The sequence below is a fragment of the Cajanus cajan genome, chromosome 1 (genome assembly GCF_000230855.2).
Source record: "Cajanus cajan strain Asha chromosome 1, NIPB_CcT2T_4, whole genome shotgun sequence".
NCBI classification, from domain to species: domain Eukaryota; kingdom Viridiplantae; phylum Streptophyta; class Magnoliopsida; order Fabales; family Fabaceae; genus Cajanus; species Cajanus cajan.
In genome coordinates, this window is record NC_138517.1 from 9,469,009 (window position 1) to 9,481,044 (window position 12,036).

The following is a 12,036-nucleotide window of genomic DNA, read 5'->3' on the forward strand; positions in this document are numbered from 1 at the left end:
ATGGTGAATGTTTGAATTTGCTTGAGTGTTTAACATTCATACATAATGGTGTTGTGTTGTTTGGTGAATGTTGTAGACCATGTGGTGTATATTTAGTTGATTTACATGTTGGCGAGTAGTATAAATGTCCTTTCCTATACTTGCATGTTTTTTAAATCTAACTTACTCTTGAGTGTTTTCCATGTGATTTGGAGTGTGATGATCATGATTTTCATGGAATTAGGACAAGGTTAGCTAGAGACAAATTTTAGAGTTGTAATAAGGTCATGTTGTTGGCGATGTAGTTGACAATTACTCTTGTTGGTCTATATAGATGTTACTTGACCAGCAACATAGGATTTTATATTATTTTTATATTGGATGATTGTACATGTATTGTATATATTTGTAAAGTGATTTTTAGTTGCTTATACATACATACATGTTATAGTTTGCATATCTAATTTATTTTGAGTTTAAATCATTCTATATGAGTTAATTTCGTTGCTAGTAATTGTGATCCATAAGTGTGATACCCACAGTGGATCATTACATAGATTAATGAATAATTTATTTAATTAATATTAATGTTTAATTAATTTTAAATTTGATAAGAAATGATATATTAAAAGTAATATATTAAATTAAATCATTACATAGATTAATGAATAATTTATTTAATTAATATTAATGTTTAATTAATTTTAAATTTGATAAGAAATGATATATTAAAAGTAATATATTAAATTAAAATTAACAACTGATTATTTTTTAAGTGAGACAACTAAAAAAATTAGGAGCCTTATAAAAACAAATTACCTTTAACAACCTAACAAAGTTAAAAATAAGTTCACAAATATGAGGTATGTTCCGAAACTCTAAAAGAATTTCATTTTTTTTTAGCACTTTAGACTCTCTTGGTTGTTCATATCAAGCTGAAGGAGGAGCCTTAAAAGTTTCTAGAGGTGTCTTTGTAGTTATAAAAGGAAAGTCAAAAAGTGGACTATATGTCTTGCAAGGCAACACGACAATAGGTGTAGTTGTAGTTTTTTTATTTCAGATCTTGACTAAACTCGTTTATGGCATACAATATGAGTGAACATGAAATGGATAAGCGTAACAAGAGGGGCATGCTTAGGAAACAAAAGAATTGGGAAGCTAGATTTTTGTGAGTATTGTGTTTATGGAAAGCAATATAGAGTAAAATTTAGCACTAAAGTTTATAAAACACAAGAGACTCTTGATTATATCTATTTAGACTTGTGGGGTTCATCAAGTCTTCCTTCTCACAATGGAGCAAGGTACATGTTAACTTTCATTGATGATTATTCATAAAAAGTTTGGATTTATTTCTTGAAACAAAAGAGTGATGTATTCCTCAAGTTCAAGCAATGGAAGTATCTAGTGGAGAAGTAAATAGAAAAGAAGGTCAAATGACTCATGATAGATAATGGGTTGGAATATTGCAAATTTGCATTAGAGAGTTCAAAGAGTTATGTGCAAATAAAGGAATAGCTCACCATAGAACTAAGACACCCACCACAACAAAATGGCGTCAATAAAGAGTTTAATGAGTTATGTGCAAATAAAGGAATAGTGTAAAAGGGTATAAGTTGTGGGACCTTAAAGAATCAAAACTCATGATCAGTAGAAATGTGACTTTTGATAAGACAACCATGCTTAACTCAAGATCACCTCAAATCCATGATAATAAAGTTGCATTTCATATTGCTAACAAAAAAATGGAGCTTGAAACTGAAGCTCTTAAACAAAAATCATAAAAGACACAAGATAAAGTCACAATAACAGAGTTTGAGTATATATTGGTTAGAAATAGGTCAAGAAGATAGGCTAAACCATCTCAAAGGTATGAGGATTTTGTCACTTTTGCGATTAGTGTGGTAGAAGATATTGATGAACATGAACCTAATTCATTTCATGAGACAATTATCATGATGAAGTATTACAATGGATTGGTGGCATGAAAAAAAAGTTTGAATCCCTCTACAAGAAACCTTAAACCCTAAACCCTAAATATTTAGACAAAGAGAAAGTATTGACCTTAATGAAGTTTTTTCCCTTATTGTGAAACATAATTATATTCAAGTGCTTATTATTTTGGTTTTCTAGATGACTTAGAGTTAGATCAGCTAGATGTGAAAACAACATTTTTTCATGGTGATTTGAAGGAAAGGATTTATATAGAACCAAGGTTATCAAACTTTAGAGTCTACGCAAACTTGTAGAGCTCCCGTAGACTCATAAGAGTCTACCTAATATTAAAAATATTAAAATAAAAACACTAAATAATGAACACACAATATGATATCACTAATTCAACATTCTAAGTTTGAAATAAGTCAAATAACAACAATAAAATGTCATAATACAAACCTTAACCATACATGAACAATCGAAAGTCCAAAACACATAAGTCCATAAGTTAAAAACATAAAACAAGATCTAAATATATTAATCAAAGTCCAAACCTCCAACAAACTCATGTGCATCATCATCATCTTCATTTTCTTCAAGCTCATCCTCTTCATCTGAATGAATGGTGCTGGACGAGCAGGAAAACATGTAGAATAGCTCATTGGAAACTATAGGGACGACGCCAGAAATTACAAGGACAACGTCGAATGGACAAAACAAAGTTGGAAGGTGTTGTGGGAGCTCGAACAGAGGCAAATCGAAGAACGCCAGAGGGAGGAATGTGGTTTTTGTATGCAGAAAGAGAAATCAAAGAAAATAGAGAGGAGACTAGAAACCCTTTTTGAAACGATGTCATTTTGGGCATTTAGGGGGCAAAAAATTGACCTGAAGCTAACTCGTTGACTCGCCCACAAACTAGCTATTTTAAGCGATTCTACCCAAGTCCAACCGAGTTTGCTCGAGTCTACTAGAAAACGATTCTAGAAACGAGTTAACTAGTTTTTCTTCCCTGAAATCATAAACTCGTACAATTCTACAAGTTAACTCGCGAGTTTGACAACCATATATGGAACAACTTCAAGCGTTTGTCATACCAAGAAAAGAAAACCATGTGTGTTTGTTGAATAAGTCGCTATATGGGTCGAAGTAGTCACCCATGCAATGGTATAAGTAATTCATCTCATTTATGACCAATATTGGGTGTACAATAAGTAAGTATCATGGTTGTGTTTATCATAAGAAATTGCTTGATGTAATGACCTATTAGGTCCCTACACTTCACATCTCAACAATCGGTAACGAAAGCAAACATTTAACTACCTAGGATTAACATACAAGCAGTATTTTGGAAGGCATGCTATAATATATATGTATAAAATTGGTTCCAACAACTGAAATAATATAATAACAATACAAGTGTGTGTGTGTACACACAATAATAATCCACTCAACAACATATGCACAACACAATAACTAAAATGCATTATCACATATTTCAACCAAGAGATCTTTTATAATATAGGTCAGCAGTTTAAGTGGTTTAACCCTATCAAACCAACTAACAATGCAATCTTTTTGGGCTAATTAGATTAACAATTAATTTGGATAAAACTCCACAACCTAACATGATTTCATATTTTTCCACTTGAGCTAGGAAAGTCTAGCTTTCCTATTAGGGTAGAATAACTTAGGTTTGAGCCTACCATGATTTTAACATACATAACTAAGTCTCATATGAGATTAACTCATTGACTACCTCCAAATATTTCACTCTTTTCAATACTTAGTTAGGAATCAATTATGATCCTTGACCTTATATCTTACTCGATTTGGTCGCTTTCTAACATATGGATCAACTTGGCCCCTATACGAATTAACAGCTTGGTTGTTTATAATCAATATAGCTTGACTTGGTCATTATATTGTGGTCACTTATAACTAATATGGCTTGACCTTGCTCTCATACCGCATCAACTAAGGTTCTTAAGGATACTCAACATCCACTTTAAGAGGTAATTTCTCAAGAAAGGCTTTCAACCACTAAGCTTATAGAGTACCACAACACCATATGTTTACAATGAGATATTCAACTTTTTGAAACAACCTCTCTTTTAGTCCTAAGTCAATCAACACAACTCACATAATGCTTTAAGCATTTTCAACATAAACAAATTTAAACAACTAAGCAACTTACAACAATAGGAAACTTACAACATTAGCCAACTTATAACAGTAAGCAACTTACAACATTGGGCAATTTACAATTTGATAAAATCAACAATTATTAATAAATGGAGTGTTACACTTGACAACTTTTACTTACTTGCTTCTTTATGTTGATGACATGCTAATTGCATGTAAGTATCTAATTGAGATTAACAAGGTGAAGGCATAATAAAGTGGTGAATTTAAGATGAAAGATTTGGGTCTAATAAGGAGAATTCTTGGTATGAAGATCATATGAGATTGAAAAATCGGAAGATTATGTTTATCTCAAAAGAGATATATTGAGAAAATTCTAGAGAGATTTGATATACTAAATGCAAAAATAGTACATATTTTGCAGCTCATTTTAAGTTATTTGCAAAAATGTCTCCATAAACAATAGAGGAGGAGAAGTTCATGTCTCAAGTGCTTTACTCTAATGCTGTTAGAAGTCTAATGTATGCCATGTTTTGTATTAGATCAGATATTGCATATGCAGTGAGTGTTATTACTCATTATATCCAGGAAAGGCTTATTGACAAGTTGTGAAGTAGATATTAAGATACTTGAAGGGTTCAATAGAAGTAGGTTTAGTGTTTGGGAGAGGAACAAATTATAAACATGTTATTGGATTTGGTGATTCAAATTATAGTGATCTTTATCGTAAGAGATCCTTGACTAATTATATTTTCATGTTTAGTGGTGGTGCTATTAGTTGGTGTGTGACTTTACAATCCATTGTTGCCTTGTCAATTATAGAGGTAAAGTATATGACAACTACAAAAGTGGTGAAGAAAGTTTTATGGCTTAAAGGTCTTGTTGGCGATATTAACATAAGTTAGAAGGACACTATGATGTTTTGTGATAGTCAAAGCGCAATTCACTTAACAAGGAACCAAATATATCATGAAAGGACAAAACATATTAATATTATGATGCATTTCATTCATGATGTCACAACACGAGATGGTGTGTTGGTAGAGAAGATTGTTACTTTTGATAATCTTGTAAACGTGATGACAAAAGCTCTTTTATCAGTAAAGTTCAAATATTGTTTAGACTTAGTTGGAGTTATAAATTCTATTTGACATTAAAAGTGGGTGGAGCAACATAAAGAAATGATGAAAGTTATTTGGTATATGAAATTCAAGTCAAGGTGAAGATTTGTGATGTATAACTTGAATATGTTTACCATATATAGTAACTAGTTATAATCTATTCAGTGAATTAATGATTTAATTGATATTAATCATATACGATGAAAGACTTGTATTATAATATATATAAGTGCATATAATTGTAACAATTAATTCAAATAGAAAAGAGAAAGCAATAAGATTTAATTCTCAGTGAACATTATGAGAGATAAAATATTTTTTATTTTTTTAATAATGAAGATTTTTCTTAAAAACAATTATTTTTTTATACAATTATATTTTTAAATGAAATAAAGATTCAATATTTGAATTTTAGGTAATCCAATTGTACATTAATTTTAACCAAGACACAACACAAATAACTAAAATTCACTCTTAATTAATTTGTTTTTTTTCTTCAGAATAATTGTTATAAAATCAATAATTTTACTGATATATCAATTTATAATCACAACAGTGTAATCAATCTTTACGTTATTAATGTAAGGCTTGATTCTATTTGCAGTGGTTAAAATATTAAATTGATTTTGTATTTATAAAATAAATTAAAAATAAATATATTTTATATTAAAGTCAAATAGTATGATTTGGAATAACATATATGATATATATTGTAATATATGAAATATCTTAAATTAGAAAATTTTTATTTATTTATATGTTGTGTTTCTTTTTAGAAAATAAAAAGTCCAAAAAGGAAGGAGGAATTTTGGGTTTTGGGAAGCTGCAGCAGTGGCAAGCAGCGTGAAAATCACATCGACGACTGAGGAAAGCAATAGAGAGAGAGAGAGAAATGGGAAGACAAGCCGTGACAAAGTTGCTGTCCATCGCCGCGCGCCGCCACGGCATCCGCCAATTCTCGTCGGCGACGCCCGCGGTCTTCGTCGACAAGAGCACGCGCGTGATCTGCCAAGGCATCACCGGCAAGAACGGCACCTTCCACACCGAGCAAGCCATCGAATACGGCACCAACATGGTTCCTTCTCTATTCCCTCTCTCTTTCGATCCATTCGTTTCTCGATTCCTCTCTCGCTAACGACGCCGTTTTTCGCTTTCCCTAACCCTAACTCGCATCAGGTTGGCGGTGTCACTCCCAAGAAAGGCGGAACGGAGCACCTCGGCCTTCCCGTCTTCAACACCGTCGCCGAAGCCAAGGCCGAAACCAAGGCCAACGCTTCCGTCATCTACGTCCCTCCGCCGTTCGCCGCCGCCGCCATCATGGAGGCCATGGAGGCTGAGTTGGATCTCGTCGTCTGCATCACCGAGGGGATTCCTCAGCACGACATGGTACCGCTTTCCAATTCTGAATTCATAACGTGTGAAATGCACATTGCTGTTTAAGGTTTTCGTTTTGCGGTTTTAATTGCCTTTTGATTTTCTGTCTGATTATTTATGTATATAAGTGGAGATCATTGCTCATTTTACAAGGATAGCTTATGTTAAAAAATTCTATTGTATATTGTTGGATTTAACAGTCACCTGCGATCATGTCGTTATCAAACCACTCGCTTATGGTTAATGCATGTCTTTGATATTGTTTAACTGCTGCTGATGGGGGAAATGAATTTAGCTCCTATAAGGGGAGAAAATGGTAAATTAAGTAATTTTGGTGATCAATGATTATATTTTAACACATTCATAATTTTTTATACATATGTGCATTGTATCGATTTATGAATTTTTCCTGAATTAAGTAATTTCGGTGATCAATGGTTAATATTTCAACACATTTATAATTTGTTATACATATGCACAATATCGGTTGTTGAATTTTTCATCAATGAATGATATTACTTACTTTACCTTCTGAATAGAGGAGCTAAGATTCAACAATGGGCTAATGAGTGTACTGGTACCTTCTGTATGAACACGGGGATGTAGATTTCTTTGGGTTGTGCTGCTGATTTGAATGTAGTGGTTGAAGTTGATATTTTTTTTTTTTTGTCAGGTGCGGGTTAAGGCAGCACTGAACAGGCAGTCCAAGACTCGTTTGATAGGACCAAACTGCCCTGGTATTATCAAGCCTGGGGAATGTAAAATTGGAATCATGCCTGGTTATATTCATAAGCCTGGGCGCATTGGAATTGTCTCTCGTTCTGGTACCTTGACATATGAAGCAGTGAGTACTTGTTTTGATGTTGGAATTTTTTTTTGTTGCAGTAGTGTATGATGAGTTTGACTTATGTGTATTGTTGATGAGATTTGAAACTTCAAACTGAGCCCCCCTAATGATGAGTAATGATGTGTCATTGTAATGCTTATTTGTCAAACTAGAATTAGTTGTCTTTGTTATGCGGCTTTTCTTAAGTGGAAGCTGCACTTAGTACTTACTATTTTTCCAGTCCACTTGTGAAGTTACGACTGCGCTTTCCTGCGAATCTTTTGTGCCACTTGTGATATTATCATATCTTGATTTCTCCCACAGCAGTGTTTGGCATAATAATTAACTTGCTTGTTTTCTCTGGAATAATTTACTGACATTATTACACATTTAAAGAAAATCCAACATCCATATATCATTTTAAATTTTAATTGTATGCTTTCACCACGAAAATTGATGCTCGTCTATTATTGGATAAACCATGTATTTGTTCTTAACTATTCAGGTTTTTCAAACGACTGCTGTTGGCCTTGGACAATCCACTTGTGTGGGTATAGGAGGAGATCCCTTTAATGGAACAAACTTTGTTGACTGCCTTAAGAAGTTCCTAGCAGATCCTCAAACAGAAGGTACTTTGTCATATTTTATTTTTTCTCATGTATGTTTCTGTGTGTTCTGTTTATCCACTGAACCTGGGTTATGTCTTTTGCACATAGTTTCTTTGCCTAACAAGTGTTACTATAAGATTAATGGGACAAGGTCATTTATGATTATTGTTTGTTTGTGCAAATCAGGTATCATTCTTATAGGAGAGATAGGAGGAACTGCAGAAGAGGATGCTGCTGCACTAATTAAGGTTCCCTTTTAATTGTTACCTGTGCATAAACATGTTTTTTTACAGTTATCAGTATCCAAAAAATTAAAAATGAGTGTATCTGACAGTTGTGGGGAAGGGTCACCTGTTAACCAGTCTAAGATATGCTTCTTACCTTTTACAATTATAATTCTGGGAAGGCATTTTGATAGAGCTTGGATTCAAAATATACTTATGAATGGGTCTAACTCCTTTTAGCAGAGGAAGTTCTCTATAAAACTTAGAAAAGTTAGAGGAAAATGGTTTAAGAAATAAGGAAAAAAAAAACAGAATACTTTAATTATCCAGCCACATCCAAGCCTCCCTCAAACTCAATATCTTGTTTGCCTTCTCCTGTTCCAGGCCTTTTACCTCCTTATTCACTGTCTCTCTCTACCCCACCCTCCCTCATACCAGAATCCTGCTCCCCACTTTCCATCTGTCAGCTGCCCCTTGCCACTTCTGTTAAGCTCCTATTTTATTTATTTATTTATTTGTAAACAATTCCACCTCCATTTCATTATCTTCATTAAGTGCATTTCCTTCGTTACTCTTTATGTCTCCTTGCCTGCTTTCATTGACACCTGATGCAACTTCCTTCTATGCCTATATTCTTCTCAACACCTGTCATTCCTTTCCACCTGTTGTAAACATGGGTAAAGAACCTGAGATTTGTATATTGCTCAGTGCATAACCTGCTATGTTATTATTCTGTTCCTAATTCCATTATTATTTTTAATTTAATCGATTTATGATATGGTGTTCTGACATGTGTTCTCCATAACAATATGCATCAATGGATTGATGATCAATTCTAAATGATCTCTTCTCTAGTCTAATTTGGTTAGGCTTGGTTTTTTACTTTTTGTTATTTCATATCTGTTACTGTAAACATTAGTTGTATTTTGACACCATGATCTCAACTCTGGTGGATGCAACACTATGGCTTGTCATTAGGTCTAAGTTCATTATATGATTACTATGAAGCCAATGTTAAGTTCAAAATGATGGGGTTTGTGTTTTAGATATCTTTTATTGTACTTGGATGGCTAAAGTTAGACATATAGGCAATGAGGTCATCAAAGCATATAAGTTGCATGTGGCATTTTTTTATATAAAGAAAAATTCAAATGTGCTTTTTAATAGCTCAAATTCTTGTATTGGTCTATGTGAATCTCCTTTTGTTGGTGGACAAGAAAGTAAATGTTTATTAGGTGTTACATTGTTATATCATTTTATAGAGAAAGAATGAATACATGCTCATCAAAGCATTTATATATGCTTACTGGTTTTATGAACGACTATACAGGAAAGCGGTACTGAGAAGCCTGTTGTTGCATTTATTGCTGGTTTAACTGCTCCTCCTGGTCGTCGTATGGGTCATGCTGGAGGTAAGATTATTTCTGATATTTTGGAACTGATGTCATTTCTACATGTTGCTTGACTTGACATGAATAAGGTGGCATGCTTCTTGATCTTGTTTTGTTTTTTATTTGTCTATATTGTGGCATTTGATTTTCAAATTTGTTTAGAGCTGCTGTTGATATTTATTAATATTCTTTAATGTTGCATGATATGTGGTATAAACATAACATTGGACACTATAATAGACGCAACAAAACAGTGTCTGATTGGATAAATTTCTCCAAGAATACTTTAAAAAGAAGAAAATAGGGAAGAAGAATAAAATAAACTTTATGAGATAAAATTAACTCATGCGTAAGTTAAAAATAAGATTTTGGAGTAGCTATTTAAGAGTTTCTAAAAATTAGCTTATGCAAGAGTTTCTAAAAATTAACTTATGGAGAAGTTAATTTTATTTTTGTTTCCTATTTTCTTCTTCTATTAGTGCTTTTGGAAAAGCTTTTTTCGAACAGGTCCATTATCTAGAATAGACTTTCCATGGGATGCCATTGAATTCTGTTTTAATTAAATACAAAGAAAAAAAGCTTATATAAGTATGAAAAACATAAGCTAAGATGAATTGAATGATACGAATTTCTCTCCCACTATTCAAATGTACAATCTAGGTGTGCCGCAGTATCTTGTGGAGTGTCATCAGGTGTTAAAAATTTCTCGGTGTAACTGTGGGGTATGCTTAACCAACTTTATCATGGGGAGTTCGATCCCATATAATTTTTCTTATTTTCTTCTTCTAAAAGTATGTTTGGAAAAGTTTATCCAAACACACCTTGTGTTTAATATGGTTGGATGAATCTTGGGCTTATGCAAAATATTTTAAACTTAATATGATTAACGGTCAAAACTGATGAAAGTTAGTTAGGGAAAATTGCATGTTCAGGGACGACAATAGAGCAATGCCAGCTTTTAAGTTGAATTTTTGTTTTTGGCCTTTACTTTGCAGCTACATTTAATTTAGTTAGATATTCACTTTTATATGATGTTAACCCTTCTTGCTTGTGCAGCTATTGTGTCGGGTGGCAAGGGAACTGCACAAGACAAAATTAAAACCCTCAGGGAAGCTGGGGTCACAGTTGTGGAGTCCCCTGCCAAAATTGGAGCAGCCATGCTAGATGTTTTCAAGCAGAAGGGCTTGGTGCAATAGTTTGGGTTCATTTAATTTCATCAAATCATTTTGGTTTCGATTATTTATAACATGTTCAAAAGACTTGGTTCCCATTGGTAATAGTGGGCAATTTTTTTTCTCTTTTTTTTTTTTTCAAAGTTACAAGAGGTGTTTTAAAATAAAAGTAATTCAAGATGCTTTATATTTGCGGAAGTTTGAGACCGGCCCCTTTGCACTCCATTTTTTGTGGCCAGTGAATTTCCATCAACTTAGATTGCATTTTTTAAACTTTAAATGCTGTGTCTGCAAGGTTGGGCAAAGATGTGTAATCCAATGATTACATATTCGACCCTGATAGTTTTGGGAATGTCTGTGGTAGGCATTAATTGTTATGGTGACATTAAGGGAAGAATTAGATACACACGAACATGTAACATCACCAGGTGTCACTTTGATGAGTGTACTGAATCTTGGTAGATGACCAAGCAATGACAGTGTAGACTTATTTCCTCCAAAGTTTATGATAAATTCATTTCGAATCCTCTTAATTGGTTTCAATCGTCCGTTTAAATTTTCTCTACTAACGATTTCTTTCTTCGACGTTAATATGGAACAAATAAGTTTTAGGATTCTGCGCTTTGTAATTGTTGGCTAGATACAAATTCAGCAGCTGAGAATCAGTAATTTTTGTTGTCTTGTTAATGCAACACTATGGAATATTCTCGCCTCATCCTTCGTAGGTTGGTTATTTTTTTCATGGTCATAGGATTTTAACCGTGTTATCCATAGTTTGTCTTCCATACTGTAAATTAGCCCAATTTAATTTTGATAGAGATTAATGCATTTTAGGATTGAAATTTTGAAAAAGAAAGGTTCTTAAATCATATTCGGATTTAAAATTCTTGATCACTCCTAAAATTATAGTTTTGGAATATAAATTTTAAAATAAAAGAGGCGTCGAGTAACGTGAAAAGTAATTTCCAGATTCATTATTTTCATTCTGAGTTCTGAAGGCCCAGTATAATGATAAAATAGGATATGCCCGTTTGTACTAATTTGTAGCGGACCCGGCCCGTGACAACAGTCTCTGCAAATTTTTTCAAAAATAAACTAATATTTGGTCATGCATAATACATATAAATTATTATTTTTATTTAACTAAAATTTATAATAAATAAATACTTTAAATATATAAATTATATCATATTTAAAATGTATAATAGGTAAATTTTGTACTTAATAAGTGAACATATACTGTGATCTAAATTTACAAAAATAA

At 32.8% G+C, this 12,036-nt stretch overlaps 1 protein-coding gene across 1 annotated transcript; it reads left to right on the forward strand.

Annotated features, from left to right (window-relative positions):
* Positions 1–5,953: 5,953 nt before the first annotated feature.
* Positions 5,954–10,997, forward strand: LOC109797466 (succinate--CoA ligase [ADP-forming] subunit alpha, mitochondrial). Its single transcript, XM_020357515.3, has 7 exons — positions 5,954–6,252; positions 6,354–6,563; positions 7,225–7,395; positions 7,883–8,006; positions 8,172–8,233; positions 9,540–9,621; positions 10,657–10,997. The coding sequence occupies exons 1-7, from the start codon at positions 6,070–6,072 to the stop codon at positions 10,794–10,796; spliced, it is 972 nt and encodes a 323-aa protein (XP_020213104.1). The 5' UTR covers positions 5,954–6,069; the 3' UTR covers positions 10,797–10,997.
* The last annotated feature ends 1,039 nt before the right edge of the window (positions 10,998–12,036 follow it).

Excerpts from the sequence above, each read along its gene's own strand:
- LOC109797466 (XM_020357515.3), top strand. The coding sequence starts at position 6,070 with ATGGGAAGACAAGCCGTGACAAAGTTGCTGTCCATCGCCGCGCGCCGC. Across the intron at positions 7,396-7,882 it reads GTACCTTGACATATGAAGCA|GTTTTTCAAACGACTGCTGT; the intron begins GTGAGTACTTGT and ends TTAACTATTCAG. Across the intron at positions 9,622-10,656 it reads TCGTATGGGTCATGCTGGAG|CTATTGTGTCGGGTGGCAAG; the intron begins GTAAGATTATTT and ends TTGCTTGTGCAG.